Raw genomic sequence first — 17,393 nt, 5'->3', positions numbered from 1 at the left:
TATTTTGTTTATCGATAATTTGTTTAAATGTATTATGTTTTGTTTATACAATTTTCCATAGTTATATTAAAAAAATAATAATAATAAAATCAATTGCACGATTTTGAAATCTGAAATAATTTATTTCACTTATAAGAGAAAAGCAAATTATTATTTACCATTATACTTAAAAATAAAAAAATAGATATATATTTATTAATAAAATTAGCAAAACAAAAGTTTATAAAAGGAAATTGTTCTAAACAATTTGTTTAAATTAAAATTATTTAGAAAAATCAAATATATATTTATACTTAAAAATTTTGTGTAAATTGTTTTTTCATTAAAAAAAGAGACTATTGGTTTTGTGTAAATTTTTTGTTTTTTTTTTTTTATAAAAAATAAGGCCATGCTTGGAAAAATAGGTTTTTGAAAAAGTAAATTGCCAAAAGAAATGCCAAAATTATTTTGGTCTTAAATTGTAATAGATATAATTATAATAAAAAAAAATATTAATATTTATATATAAAAAAATAGATTTACATGCTTACAACAAAAGGTCAAAGTCTTTTTTTCAGAAAAAAAAAAATATTATGTGAATTTCAATGATTTTGTTGAATTAAACGAGGGAGGGAGAAGTAGGAGTTCTTGATAAAAATTACAACTAATGAAAGCATAATTATGGGGGTTTTTTGTTACAATAAAATCATAATCGTATGTAACGTACTATCACTTTTCATTTCATTTAAATGTAAATATATAAAAAAATTACATGTATTTAATTGCCGCCAAAAATATGTTAAAGTTTTTGTTGTTTGCTTTTGTTTTTTTTTTGTTTTTACTTATTATTCTTTTCTTGTTTGCAAATGTATATATATAAAATTTATAAAATTTTTTTCAAGGGAGGGAATTCTAAAAAAATGAATATACTTTTGTTTTTTTTTTTTAATTGTTTATGTGTCCATTTCATGGTTTCTTATTGTGTAACTCGTAGATCTAAAAAATGTGAGAAATCAGTCCAAGTTGTTTTTTCGTATTTATCATATTTAAAAAATAAAAAACAAAATATTATTTATATTAATTATTAATAATATTTATAACATTATTATTGTAGTACAATATATATATAATAGTAGTTGATGTTTAGTTATACATTTTTATTTATGTTGTTTAGCTAAAATCTTAAGAAACATAAAAAGATAAGCCAAAAAAGAAAAAACTAAAACAGTAAAAGAATGTGTATTTTTTATGCTTAATATTTTCTTTTTTGTTGTTGCTTAATAATCAGTTTTTCTCTTATTCATTATAGGCATATAAATACATAGAAATATAAATTTCTTTAATTTTGTGTGTGTGTGTTTTTTTTTTCATTTCATTTGGATTTTGATTTATGAGGTTTCTTCCTTTTCTTCTTAAAGTTGGGAGTCAAGAAATATTGTTTTCGGGCGGGGGTCGAAATAAGGATTTCTAGGTTCCTCGGGAAGGACCAGGAGAGTTTGTTGAGGGGGGGGGGGGGGGTGGGGGGGGTAGGGGCTTTAATATTGTAAACAAAGTTTCTTTGCCTATGTGTATATAAATTTTTTCTTTTCATTTATATACTAAAAGTATATATTAAATATTTTTTTCTTTTTGATTTCTTTTAAATAGATTTGTAATTTATTAACATTATTATTATTATTGTTATCATCATATTTTTGTTTTCCTTCATCATCGTTTAACCTAAATATTATGATACATATATAATAATTAATAGTTAAACACATTTTATTTAACAATCTTTACTCTCAGTTTTCTTTGTTGGTGTGTCATTTTTTGAAAATTTTAATGTCTGTAAGTTTTTGTGTGTTTTATATATTTGTGTGGTATAAAATAAATTAATCTGTTTGTCTTGTTTGAATAAAGATTCTGAGAGTTTTAAAGGCTATAGTTATAGGGTCCAGGATATACTTTGAAAATTTGTAGAAATTTAATATAAAAGAGAAATTTAATATAAAAGAGGAAAAATCGAGTTACCCTTTTTCCTGTTTTTTTAAATTTTTAAAATGTCTAATTTCGACTTTTTCCAAATTATAGAAAAGACGATCGTTAATTTATATATCAATCTATATTTCCATGAAATTTGACGATATTGAAAATCAATTAATTATTTTTTCAAAATCATGTTTGGCTATTGGAGTTTGTAAGCTTAGGAAATTTTGATTATTTGAAATTGATGTTTTTTTACACAAAAAAAAAAATAAATAAATAAATGTGACAACTTTTATATCCTAATTTCGGTTATTTTGTAAATCTTCTGAAAAATTACCACTTAAAAAAAATTTTATATTTTTTTAGTATTTTATGCATGCTTTCATAGAAATTATTAGCTAATAAATTTTGTATCTTGTTGATGGTGTGGTTTACATTTTGAAATATGCGATAATAAATGGATCTGCTCGACTAACATATATCACCTTCTTGAATCGACTTGAGCAGACGAATTGGTAAATAGTTCATTGTCAAGTAGAAAGTTTAAACTAAATAAGTCGAAAATCATATAAAATTGACTTTGTAAGAAATAGAAAATTGATGTTGAAAGTTTTGTTTACACTTTTCAAGAGCAAGGTAATTTTGTGGTGACGATCAAAGCAAACGGAAAATTTCGTTTCTTTGTCGTACATGCAATTAAAATATTTGCCAACATAACAAAAGCTAATTTTGTTAAAAAACAAAAAACACAAGGATATATTTTTTGTTCATGAAATTATAAAAAAAAAACTAATTTCACTATGATTTTTTCACAATATTTTAGATATTTCTTTCTTAGACTTTTCAAATTGAGAAAATAGCTGCCTTTAACGTAAAGGGAAAGAATGAAAATAGAATTGAAAATATAAAATAATTAATCATGTCAATGTAACCCTATAATAAGTTTGTTCTACAAAAATTCCGAAAGAAATTGTTAATATGGGGCCAGTAAAATTATTTCATAAAAAAAGAAAAACATACATTTAAAAGTGTTTTATTATGCGAAAATAATATTTGCAAAAGCTTTCGTCAACAAAATCCTTCCGTAATGCGGAATTTGTTTGAGATTCCATCATGGACAAATGAAGGTTTCCTACGACACTAACAATTTTTTTCAGAATCACATAAAAAGATGTTAGAAAAGCCGTTGCACCGTTTGTCATAAAATCGTATCAATTTCCTTTTACAGAAAATACTTTACATCAAATGGGAATTTCGCTTGTCTAAAATTTCGTTTTGGAGGTAAATATGTTTTCTTTGTGTGTAAAGCTTATTGAAGAAAAAAAAAATTGGATATATTTACAATATTTCTAAAAAATTTAATATATTATTTTATTATATTTACGGTCATTTTCATATAACTCCGCTAGGCTTTAACTTTCAGTAAGAAAAAAGGATAAAAAACAAATGAATTGAATTTGAATATATTTTTGTTGCGTTTTAATGTTAACCGATATTTTGGTTGTTTAATTGGCATTTGAGTTTATAGACAGAATAACTTATATATCCGTTGTATGGTTTAAAAACTAGATGGTTAACATTGCTTTAACCCTTGTATACTCCTTGGATAAGTGCCACTTCCACGTGCGGATTATTATAGCGGATTATGGAAAAAATTTATTTTTATTATTATCTTCTAAGAACATACATTTCGTCCCTGTAATGGATAAATAAAAGTTTAAAAAAATATCCTATAACTAAAGGAATAAAAATTACGTTTTAAATCAATGTTGGGTCAAATTGACCCAAGGAGTGCACAAGGATTAACGGAGCTCCATGAAAATGAGGTTTAATGCACCCAAAGAAAAAATACTTTCCTCCGGAACGAAATTTTAATAGTAAATACTTATAAAGCATTTTCTATTAGAGCAAATAAACTCGAATTTGTGAAAAACGATTCAACGATTAGCTCTGATATTTTTTATTTGCTTTGGAAGAAAATTTTTTTGCCTCAAAAGGAAATTTTGGTTGTCTAAAATTTCGTTCCTCAGAAAAGAAAAACTCTTCTTTCTGTATATAATGGGAAAAGACGTATACAAGAAATGTCTGCTACATCAGCAGAATCCCTGCTGAGAAAGGAAAAGCATACGGATTTTCTTTCCAGAGCAACGAAATTTTAGATAAACGATTTGTTCTTTTGACGCAAATAAAAAATTTAATTAAGTGTTATTAAAGAAAATTTTAGAGGAAATCTTTGTAACGCTTGTCATAAATTCGGGGGTTTTTTGCTCTTAAAGAAAATAACTTAACAAAGGGGAATTTTGTTCCCAAGGAAAGTATTTTTTCAGACCTATTTTTCTGATTTATTATCCTTAACCTTTTCATTTTATTAAAAAGATATTTCTAAAGAAATTGTCATTATTTAGTTTTTAAAAAATACAAAAAAAAAATTGGGAAATATCTTTGATCTTTATTTCTAACAATTTCCAAAATATATCCCTCCCAATTATAGCCTATATAAGTAACAATGAAAGTGGAAAACCAAGGCTTCCCTCTTTCTCAAAATAAAAAAAAAAAACCCTCAATGAAATGTGAGTGTGTGTGTATAATAAAACCGATATAATCCAAAATCAAAAAGAAAACCAAAAAGAAGACACCGACATATGTTATAGTATGTTTGTAGATGTTTCTCAAACATCTATTGCAATTCATGATCGGCAAATGCAACGGCTGCAGCTGTCTCTAATAGTACTACTCCCTCATCATCATCATCATCGTTCACATTATCATCACCATCAACAACATTGTCATCATTATTGATTAATAGCTATTGCTATGCACTACTATCGGTTTGACCCAGTGTCAGACTCATATCGGTACCAAAATCGCCACCATTTGGCGTGGAAGCTGCTGTCGTAGGTGATGTCGATGAGGTGGCCAATGATGTATTTATGGAGGATGATGATGTGGCGGCTGCTTGTTGTATTGTTGTGGCTATGCCCGATGTTGAGGCCGTTACTTCGTGGGCGGCTTTTTCCGCCTGTGTAGCCTGTATGTGCGATTGCACCGAGGGTGGAATGGCATGAACGTCCCAAATCTCTTCGAGGAATTTTGGCAGTTTGCGATTCTTTAGCTTGAGCGAGAAACACATTTCTGCATTCTGATTGCCCAATGTTCGCAGCTCGGTTAATATGGATAATAGCTTGGCAAAGAAGACGAGACTCATTGGATCACCACAATGGCGATTAAGTATGTAAATGCGGAGTGTATCGATGTAGTAACTTTGTATCGCTTCGACTAGTTCGGCTTCTTCGAGTCCCGGCCGATCGGAAAAGATCACAATGGCAGTGAGTAAAGCATATTCGACATTATCCACTTTCATGGCATACATTTGTCGACAGAAATGCAGCAAGTCCTCAATATTATCAGCCATGCCGGCCATTTTGTACGAGTCACGGGTATACGATCGATTATTGGCAAAGAATATCGAATCTGTATTGTGATCGTAACGACGGGCCATACGTAACATCATAACTTCGGATGAGCAGGCCTAAAATTAATTGAAAATTAATTTCATATGCAATCAACAAAAAAAGTCATCAAATGTCAATTATTTATTTCTTTGGATATAGTAATTTTACCTTTAACAGAGTTATTTGATCTTCTTGTGGTATTTTGGTAAACGCTGGCAAACCCTTGGCAAATTCCACAATTAATTGTACTGTGAGTATAGTGATTTCGGTTATATGACGAAAACTAACATCTGTTTGACTTTCATTTTCATCGGGTGAACTCTGTAATGGAAAAGAGGTTAGTGAGATGGCGGAATTTCTAAACTTAGTTTTTTCTACTTACCATTATACGCTTGAGATCTTCCTCAGATGGCTGTTCATAGCCATCTTGATACCATATTAATTTATAAATAACTGCCAATTGATTGTACGTTAAAGGAGGTATATTTCGAGCCTGACATTTTGTCAAAATTTCTTCAGGTAACAGCTGTAAAAAAAAGATAGAAAGTTTTTTTTCATGAATGGAGAGAGAGAAAATTAGATTTTTCAAGTCTGCTCTTCATTTTCCTTAAGAATTCTCGGGGTGCCAAAAGATCCCTAGGCCTTCGATTGATTGACACACTTACCGGACATGTTGGATGTGTGGGTGGTTCACAAGTCATCAAATCGAGTAATATCTCCTTTTTGACAACATCCGTGGCACATACACTCGTCTGCAGTTTATCCTTCTCTTTTTGGGCCTTCTTCTCGCGTCGCTTCATTGCACACTGGTTCTCGGGGACAACACATTCGGGCCTCATACCCACCGCCAGACATTTTTTCAGCCGGCACTCCTGACACTTGCGTCGCATATACATATCCATTTCACACGCATGACCAAATTTACAACAATAGACGGCATTTTTGGTAACACTCCGTCGAAAGAAGCCCTTGCAGCCCTCACATGTGAGTGCATTATAGTGATAGCCTGACGCCCGATCACCACAGACGAGACAGAGTTCTTCTTGTAATCGGGGGGCGGGGCCTTTTTTGATTTTCTTAACATCACTTGCATCGCTGGTGGAAAATCCATTAAGACTACTCGAGGGTGATAGATCATCACGACCTAAGTGGTAAAAGGAGAAATGAAATTGGAATTAATAAAGTGTAAAAAAACGAGATTTATGATTATAGTCAAAATAGTTTATAAAGAAAGTATGATTAAAATTCTTGATTTCATAGAATTCTATCAAAATTTTAAGGCGTAAGATTTTTTTCTGGTTGTATCTTAATACGAGGGTTATTTTTTAATTATTTATTCATTTAATTGTTTTATTTAAAAAAATACTAAAACCCAAATCATATCACAGAATCTTCAATTGTGTTTTTGTTATTTGCCTGAGTATGTTTGGATTTTTTTTGATCGATGATGCTTTTGGATAAAAATTTCAGCATTTCCTTTCAGACAATACTTCCACTCTAATTGATTCGAAGGTTTTAAATTATATTAGAATTTCAAATGACATAGGATCTATATATGGTTTTTTCTTTTTTTTTTTTTAACAAAACAGAAAACACACACAAATGACGTTGAAATGTTGGGTTTGTTTTAGACTTTGTCTGCCCACAATACACAGAATATTCTGCATAAATTTTCATTACTAAATCCGACTTGGATTCTGACTTTGCCACAGATATGTCCCATGTAAGCTCTAATAAATATGCACATTAATTGATCATCGGCAAAGAATGAACCTTGTATAGTGTTTAACAAAATTGATTCAACTGAAATTTTTAAACATCAAAAATTGTTTTAAAAATTTGTTTGCGTATAAGGTTTTGGGGAAATTTTATCTAATTTAACCGTATGATAGATACAATTTTTCAAAAAAAATCCCAAAATAAATGTTTGAAGGACGATAGGGATATATTTTTTTCCTAAGAATCGATTTATTTCCATAGTAATGATATAAAAATTGAATATATTTGAATTTGGCGTAAAAATTGGGGTGTGGTGAATTTCTCAAGAAACTCACCACAGGCTGAATTTTGTTTAAATTGAGTTTTTAAACGAAGTAAAGTGTTATGGAAGATTTTTCATTGCTTGTTGTGTCTCTCAAAACCAAAATCATCATCATCATGCCAAAAGAAAGATATTTTGTAAATGTATTGGTTTTTTTCTAAAATGTAATACAAAAAGGTTATATTTTTTATTGTGTGATGACTTTCTCAAGACAATATTCGTTGCGAGAAATTTCCATAGACCAGTTTGAATTTAACAAGCCCAGTTAGATTCACATTAAAACTTTAAAAATTCTTAAGAATTTAGAAGAGACAAAAAACTCCCCTCAATATCACTCTTGTAATAGGTAAAATACAAATATTGAATTTATGTCAATGGACGATTTTATAAAATACATGTAATTTTTCTTGTTCGTACAAAATAAATGTACATGCATATGAGCTATTCCACTAACATAAATATTCCTCTGGCAGACACATGTAAGACCTACGTAATACAAAATTGTATCGATGGCAAGGGCTCGGTCATGGATTTGTTTGCATGTTTATGAATATACAAAACTATATGATAGAGCAAACTTTGTGTAAGACAAACACGTAAAAGATTGTGTTTTGAGATAACTTTGTAAATTTATTCTTAATACATGCAAGATCCCATAGTTATAATTCAACTTCAAAATAATATTTAGAAAACTTATTAATATTTTTACCGATTATAATTCCTAATCGAATTGGAAGCCACAATCAATCTCAGATATTCTATAATTTTTACTAAACACCTTATCAGACCTACTTTCAGCTAAAGTCATAGAACCGGCTGGATTTTCTATGCACTATGCACTTGAACTGCATTCAGTTAACTAAATTGGTATATCTTTATGTATAAATGTAAATTTTATATTTTCATGCCTATGTATATACGAACATATGGATATGTTCATTTAAATTTATGTGGAGATCAGATACCATGAACAATTTGTAGTTTATTTTTTTTTATGGAATAAACATTCTTGGATGCATTGTAAAGTCGTATGTTGCAGAGTGTTTGCCATCTCGGTGGTTGTACTTGAATGTGCTATCTACAACTTTCTGGCAAATGTCAGCCATATAGCCTAGTCTTTGTTATTTGGATTATATTCCGTTTTGCATGGAACACTAGACACATTCATCTAGGCGCAACAACTTATGAGGCCTCGAGAAGGCATAGGGAATTTGAAATATAAATCTATATGACTAAATACAATAAATAGATGACAATTTAATTCATATAATAAATTTATAACACTTTTTTCAACCTCCTATGTAAATATACTTCCATCGGCCATTAAAAATAAGGTGTGGTGAATTTATAATGAAACTCACCACACGGTGAATATGTTATAAATTCTAATGATTTCATAATACCATCACCTGGCGCGGTATGCTGCTTATACAAGTACTGTTAAGGTAATAAGAAAAAATCTTTAAATAATGAAGTCTCGAGATGGCATGGGAATTTCAAATACAAATGTATATAACAATAAATAATCGACGATTTTATTGATACAATACATTTATAACAGATTTTCCAACTTCCTATGTAAATATACTTCCATCGGCCATTAAAAATAAGGTGTGGTGAATTTATAATAAAAATCACCACATCGTGAATATATTTCTAAATTCATTCTAATGATTTCATAATACCACCAACTGTTGTGGTGTGCCACTAATATGAGTAGTGTCAAGTTAATACGAAAAAATCAATAACTAATGAAGCCCCAAAAAGGCATGGGGTATTTCAATATTTCATGACTATAAATAACTGCCAATTTTATTCATCTAACAAAAGTCTAAAATTTTTTCCAACCTCCTATGCTAATATTCTTCCATCTGGAATTAAAAATAAGGTGTGGTGAATTTATAATGAAACTCACCACATGGTGAATATAGTTCAAAATCCATTCTAATGATTTCATACTTCCACTAAAAGGAGTACTGTCAAGATAATACGAAAAATAAAGTACACAATTATGAAATAAAAAAACTGAACGCCATTTGCACAATGGATTTTTTTTTCCATTTAAACTTCATATTGTGGCATACATAAAGTTTATTATTTTTTTTTAATTTTTTAAATAAAATATTTTAACAAATTTGTATACAATGTATTTGAAGCATTTCTCTAAGGCCTTCCCAAAGAAATACCCAAAAAGACAATTATGTTTGCATGAATGTGTGTCAGTTTGCTAATACTTGAACACCCAAATGCCCTTCACCTCTCTTACACTCTTCATTTTCTTGTTTACTCTCTTCTCTTGATTTCTGCATTCGCATTTTGCTTTTTGTTGTTTATACATATATTTTTGTATTTTCCCACTTTGTTGTTAAACTTTGTGCAAACACAAGTATGCTGCTGCTGCTATGCGATTTTGTTGTTGTGCGAAAATGCACGTGCAAGTATCCAACATTGAACCGGGGTGCTATGAAAAGTTTATTGACGTACACTTTTGCCTCGAAAGCTATGTACAAATATGTGTGAGAGCATGAATGTCAGCCAGCCTGTTTTCTATGTACATATGTATGGTATGCACATATATGTACATCGTGTATATATACAACAACAGACGACCGAAAGACCAACAAACCCACCGAACGAATGTCAGCCAATAGCGACGGGAACAACAACCATCAACTTTTGAAAACGAACTCGTACTGCATTTCCTTTCTCCTCAACGCAAACCGTGTTCACCATACACCCTCCATACAGCTCTCTGGACAGAGCCAGTGTGATGCACACTTTGAAGAAGAAAAGTTCAGTGGGCAAAACAAAAAAAAAAAAGAAAAATGAAAACGTGAAAAAGTGGGAAAACTTGGCTTAAGCACGTTTTCCATTTTCACATGTGTGCTTGTATGTCTGTGTACATGGCTAGCAGCATGGGCTGGTTGTTTGGTTGGTTAGCCAAATAGATGGATGGATGGATAGATGGATATAGATGGCCATAATGCCACTTTCCATTCCATGACTTACAATGCAGAAAATGAAAAACCCCAAGCAAGCACCATAAAAAAAAGTGTAAAAACAACTAAACACAGGAATAGAGATGTCATTTGAGGAGGGAAATTTTGAATTTGAAACAAAAAAGATAAACAGTCTATGCCTTGTGAGATCGACTATGTTTATACACATTTAAATATAAATTTTATTGAAAAATTCATTGATTCCAGAACAATACATATTTTTTATAATTTGCACTGAGTTGCTATATAAAAATTTCATCATTCAACATTAGAATTTCAGTGTGGTGAGTTTTTTGGGAAATTCACCACACTATCGATTTCGATATAATCAAATGTTTAATTATTCTACCTTCCTTGTAAATACATTTTTATGGATTTTTTTTATGAAATGTGGTGAATATTTATACAAAAGCAAGAAACTGAAGGGATAGTGGTAGTGACGATCCCGTTTGCAACCAGACCACATATTTTTGTTTTGCTTCGAGAAATTTATTTTTTCTTAATTATGGATTTCCTCCAAAATTTCCTTTTCCGACTATTGAATTTTCCGTATGGCATCCCTGACATCACAATAACCTAATGGGAAAAAGAAAAAAATTGCAACTACTACGAGAAACACCATGCACAGTACAAGCAGCAAATATAATGGAAAGCAAAGTGAATTCAGCAGGAGAGGCTCCGGCAAAATCAGTAAAAGCAAATTGCTGGTGGTGGCAATGAATGGCATACAATACAACATTGCGCCATGTTGCATTATTTCACATTTTCATTTATGATAATGTGGTGGGTTAATGGTGTGGCCAAGGCGTTTGCCTCTCCCCCAAACCATCTCGATTGGGTGGGAAAACCAAGGAGACCATTCATCTTCATTGCCACCACTATCTTCTAGTTGGCATGGCATTTCACCGGTATATGGCCACATGAGGTATCATGGATATTGTTTAGTTATTTTTTTTGTAGTTGATATTTAATAACAGTCATATTACCTTACAACCTCACACATATCCAGTAGCTCGAGACGCTTTCCTCACCTTAACATTTCTCATTTTCACACTCACTTGGTTTAAATTTTCCTTTTATGTTGTTGCAGCTATTCGCGAAATCTCTTATGGGATGTGTGAGAAAATGCAATGGCCATGTTGTGGTGGTGTGATGGTGGCAAGGAGTTGGAGCAATTCATGTGTGCAACATTACATGCCATAGTGCATCACAACAACTTTCTCTTTGCTATACAAACCGATATTGTTGAACGACAACGACAACAACAGCAAAAATTACCCTGACTGCATTAAAAACCACAAACGAAGCATATTGCCAAAGAAGAAATCAAGTTTTTCCTTTCTTAAACTTTTCTTGGAAGGTAATTTGGTTGTTGTATTTGTTTTGTCACCTATAACCACAAAACAACAAATATTGAGAAATGAAAATCAACTTCACCTAAATAACAAAACACGGTAAAAGGCGATTCAAAGTTATATTTTAAAATGACTTAACGAAGGGCGATTTTTGAAACGAAGTTAAAGCGAAGGTAAAGGCTAAAGACTAAAAAAATAAGGTATGTAAAGTCTAGGCATATTTTTTAAGTTCTATAGTACATGAAAATTATGTTGGAACAAAATTCACCATGTGGTGAGTTTCTCAAGAAACTCACCACTCCAAAATTCATATGCCAATCTCTTTTAGAATGTCTAAAAATATGTTATATTCAAAATTTAAGAACTTTTTTACAAATTAAAATGCGTTTTATTAGAGAAGGGAGGATTTTTAATGTAGTTGTGATAAATAAAATGCATCTTGTTTGAAACTTGTTCTCCTATTCTTTTACATCTTGAAAAGGACTCAAATCTTCTATACAAAACTTGTAAGCTTTCTCTTAAGTAAACAGCAAAAACTTTTATTTCAAAATAATCATAGTAAGCTATCACTATTAACTGGAAATGTTGACCCTTTTTATAAGGACAAGATTTGAGCCAAAAATGTAGTATGTAAGTAATAAAAACAACAAATGTATGTGTTACGTGGAGATATTTATCATAATACATCAGCTGAAAATCGAAATCGTCCGGTGATAAGCACGGTTGCCTCAAAAATAATCTACGAAAATTTTAAAAATTTTTACGAAAAATCTACCAAATTAAAAAATCTTAATTTGGCGTTATTGTGATTAATACAAATAATTTTGTTTTATTTGAAAGAAATGTTTTATATTGAATTTATAGAAAATTTTGTTAAATTTTATTTCTGTAGAAAATTTTGTCAAAAATTTATATCCGTAGAAAATTTTGTCAAAATTTTATTTCTATGGAAAATTTTGTCAAAATTTAATTTTTATAGAAAATTTTGTCAAAATTTTATTTCTATAGAACATTTTGTCAAAATTTTATTTCTATAGAATGTTTTGTTAAAATTTTATTTTTATAGAAAATTTAGTTAAAATTTTATTTCTATAGAACATTTTGTCAAAATTTTATTTCAATAGAAAATTTTGTAAAAATGTTATTTCTATAGAAAATTTTGTCAAAATTTTATTTTTATAGAATATTTTGTCAAAATTTTATTTTTATAGAAAATTGTTCCTCTTAATTCGAGAGGAACATTTTGCAAAATCTACTAAAACATTAATAATTCTACCAATCTACCAAACAGTGAAATGTTTTCATATCAAATCTGAAATCGATTCAGTCTTTAACTATGAAAAAGTTTAATTTTTTATATTAAATAACTCAAAAAAATTTTTTTTCAATGTAATGAAATATATAAGCATTACAATTAAATGTTGTTGTTGTTTTTCCCCCTTTAGCATTTCAAAGAGAAATCAACAGAAAAGTTTGTTATGCTATTTTACCTATAGTGTTAAGCCTGAAAAGAGTTACACTTGCATGAAATGTTGGTTGTTTGGTACATGGTCGTAACTACTGATCTCATGCCCTCTTAAGATTATAAAGCCCATATATGGAAATATCTATGTGCATACACGAGCAAATGAATACCAAAGTATGTGCTTGAATCCCTGAATACCCATATATGCATAAATATTTGCCAACATTTTGTGTAGAGCAGCGGGGAATATGTTTTAAAACAGTCCTAGACTCTGTTTTCTTGTTTTTTTTTGTGTTTTACTATGGAATATGAGAGTCAGGTTTGCTTCATGATGGTGGGCTATTCTGTTTACCTCCATAGCCTAGTCACCATGCCTGCATAATTTTATAGAGTTGCCTATTTTTCCCTATTCAACTTTGATGTCTTATGTTAGATTTTTTCATTTTTTGCTGCTTTTTTGTGAAATGAATGTCAAATCAAGTCAATAACAAGGTTTACAAGAGAAACTTCTGCGTCATGCAAATGCTTTATAAATGAGGGTACTACATAGGTACATATTGTAATGTATAATTTATTTTTCGAACTACACTTAAAAAACATTAAATTATATAACAGTTGGAATCAAAAGCAATAGGCGGGATTTATCAATTGGATCATGGATTGATCATAAGTAAATGAATTAGACACGTGAAATACAAATCAAAAATGGAAGAATATATGTATATGTTATATTATCAAACTTTATATAAGATTTTGTGATTTTTATTTCGGCAAATAAATTTTTAGAAATAAATATTGAAATAAATTTAATTTTCTAGAAATTTAAAAAAAAAAATATCCACTAAAGACGTTAGTAAATAAAAAGCAATAGGTCTATGAATAATTAATGATAAGTAGGATTGTAGTTGGGTCTATGAAATTTGTCTAAATACATTAAAAATTCTGAACTGGTACGTCAATAGGTTACTGGTAATGCATTGGGGAGTTAATTGGTTTCCTCCACTGAAAAGCTAATGTTAAACTCGCCAGTTTTTGTTTGAATAAAAAATTGGAGAGTATATCAGATTCTATTTACTTTGGAATTAGCGATTCTATCGAAAATTTTGTCAAAAAAGTATTTCTATGAAAAATTTTGTAAAAATTTTATTTCTTTAGAAAATTTTGTCAAAATTTTATTTCTTTAGAAAATTTTGTCAAAATTTTATTTCTATAGAAAATTTTGTCAAAATTTTATTTCTATAGAAAATTTTGTCAAAATTTTATTTCTATAGAAAATTTTGTCAAAATTTTATTTCTATAGAAAATTTTGTCAAAATTTTATTTCTATAGAAAATTTTGTCAAAATTTTATTTCTATAGAAAATTTTGTCAAAATTTTATTTCTATAGAAAATTTTGTCAAAATTTTATTTCTATAGAAAATTTTGTCAAAATTTTATTTCTATAGAAAATTTTGTCAAAATTTTATTTCTATATAAAATGTTGTCAAAATTTTATTTCTATATAGAATTTTGTCTAAATTTTATTTCTATAGAAAATTTTATCAAAATTTGATTTCTATAGAAAATTTTATCAAAATTTTTATTTCTATAGAAAATTTTGTCAAAGTTTTTATTTCTATAGAAAATTTTGTCAAAGTTTTTATTTCTATAGAAAATTTTGTCAAAATTTTATTTCTATAGAAAATTTTGTCAAAATGTTATTTCTGTAGAAAATTTTGATTTCTAAAGAACATTTTGTCAATTGTTTTATATGGATTTCTTCAAAATTTTATTTCTACAGAAAATTTTGTTAAAATTTTATTTCTATAGAAAATTTTGTCAAAATTTCATTTCTATAGAAAATTTTGTCAAAATATTATTTCTATAGAAAAATTTTGTCAAAATACTATTTCTATAGAAAATTTTGTCAAAATTTTATTTCTATAGAAAATTTTGTCAAAATTTTATTTCTATAGAAAATTTTGTCAAAATTTTATTTCTATAGAAAATTTTGTCAAAATTTTATTTTTATAGAAAATTTTGTCAAAATTTTATTTCTATAGAAAATTTTGTCAAAATTTTATTTCTATAGAAAATTTTGTCAAAATTTTATTTCTATAGAAAATTTTGTCAAAATTTTATTTCTATAGAAAATTTTGTCAAAATTTTATTTCTATAGAAAATTTTGTCAAAATTTTATTTCTATAGAAAATTTTGTCAAAATTTTATTTCTATCGAAAACTTTTGTCAAAAATTTTATTTCTATATAAAATTTTGTCAACATTTTTATTTATATAGAAAAATTTGTCAAAATTTTTATTTCTATAGAAAATTTAGCCAAAATTTTATTTCTATAGAAAATTTTGCCAAAATTTTATTTCTATAGAAAATTTTGTCAAAATTTTATTTCTATGGAAAATTTTGTCAAAATTTTATTTCTATGGAAAATTTTGTCAAAATTTTATTTCTATGGAAAATTTTGTCAAAATTTTATTTCTATAGAAAAATTTTGCCAAAATTTTATTTCTATATAAAATTTGTCAACATTTTATTTATATAGAAAATTTTGTCAAAATTTTTATTTCTATAGAAAAATTTGTCAACATTTTTATTTCTATAGAAAAATTTGCCAACATTTTTATTTCTATAGAAAATTTTGCCAAAATGTTATTTCTATAGAAAATTTTGTCGAAATTTTATTTCTATAGAAAATTTTATTTCTATAGAAAATTTTGTCAAAATTTTATTTCTAAAGAAAATTTTGTCAAAATTTTATTTCTATGGAAATTTTGTCAAAATTTTATTTCTATCGAAAATTTTGTCAAAAAAATTATTTCTATGAAAAATTTTGTCGAATTGTGATTTCTAAAGGAAATTTTGTCAAAATATTCTTTCTATAGGAAATTTTGCAAAATTTTATTTCTATAGAAAATTTTGCAAAATTTTATTTCTATAGAAAATTTTGTCAATATTTTATTTCTATAGAAAATTTTGTCAAAATTTTATTTCTATAGAAAATTTTGTCAAAATTTTATTTCTATGGAAAATGTTGTCAATTTTGCCAAAATTTTATTTCTATAGAAAATTTTGTCAAAATTTTATTTCTATGGAAAATTTTGTCAAAATTTTATTTCCATGGAAAATTTTGTCAAAATTTTATTTCTATAGAAAAATTTTGCCAAAATTTTATTTCTATATAAAATTTTGTCAACATTTTATTTATATAGAAAATTTTGTCAAAATTTTATTTCTTTGAAAAATTTTGTCGACAAGAGGGTATGATTTCTATTGGCAAAATTTTTATTTCTATAGAAAATTTTGCCAAAATGTTATTTCTATATAAAATTTTGTCAACATTTTATTTCTATAGAAAATGTTGTCAAAATTTTTATTTCTATAGAAAATTTTGTCAAAATTTTTATTTCTATAGAACATTTTGCCAAAATTTTATTTCTATAGAAAATTTTGCCAAAATTTTATATCTATAGAAAATTTTGTCAAAATTTTATTTCTATAGAAAATTTTGTCAAAATTTTATTTCTGTACAAAATTTTATTTCTAAAGAAAATTTTGTCAACATTTTATTTCTAAGAAGATTTTGTCAAAATTTTATTTCTATCGACAATTTTGTCAAAAAATTATTTCTATGAAAATTTTTTTCGAAATTTGATTTCTAAAGAAAATTTTATCAAAATTTTGATTTCTATAGAAAATTTTGTCAATTTTTTTATATAGATTTTTTTTTCAAAATTTTATTTCTATAGAAATTTTTTTTTCAAAATTTTATTTCTATAGAAAATTTTGTCAAAATATTATTTCTATAGAAAATTTTGCAAAATTTTATTTCTATAGAAAATTTTGTCAAAACTTTATTTCTATAGAAAATGTTGTCAAAATTTTAATTCTATAGAAATTTTTGTCAAAATTTTATTTCTATAGAAAATTTTGTCAAATTTTGATTTCCAAGGAAAATTTTGTCAAAAACTTATTTTGTCAAAATTTATTTGTCAAAATGTTATTTCTATAGAAAATCTTGTTAAAATTTTATTTCTATAGAAAATTTTGTCAAAATATTATTTCTGTATATTTTTTTTATTTCTATAAATTTTTTTGTTGTTTATTTTTCTATTGAAATAAAAATTGTGAAGTACCTCT

The 17,393-nt window shown here is 27.4% G+C and overlaps 1 protein-coding gene across 2 annotated transcripts in view; it reads right to left on the bottom strand.

The window, feature by feature from the left end:
• Positions 1-377: 377 nt before the first annotated feature.
• EcR (Ecdysone receptor) overlaps positions 378-17,393 on the bottom strand; it is a 171,069-nt gene continuing 154,053 nt past the window's right edge. For both annotated transcript variants that reach the window (XM_075313932.1, XM_075313933.1), the window contains 4 exons: positions 6,065-6,543; positions 5,782-5,925; positions 5,568-5,720; positions 378-5,476 (listed from right to left, as the gene is read on the bottom strand). In XM_075313932.1, coding sequence (XP_075170047.1) covers positions 4,760-5,476; positions 5,568-5,720; positions 5,782-5,925; positions 6,065-6,543 — 1,493 coding nt within the window. In that variant the 3' untranslated portion in view covers positions 378-4,759. The remainder of the gene's footprint in view (positions 5,477-5,567; positions 5,721-5,781; positions 5,926-6,064; positions 6,544-17,393) is intronic.

Source organism: Haematobia irritans, chromosome 5 (assembly GCF_050003625.1).
Source record: "Haematobia irritans isolate KBUSLIRL chromosome 5, ASM5000362v1, whole genome shotgun sequence".
NCBI lineage: Eukaryota > Metazoa > Arthropoda > Insecta > Diptera > Muscidae > Haematobia > Haematobia irritans.
This window is presented reverse-complemented; position numbering and strand designations above follow the sequence as displayed.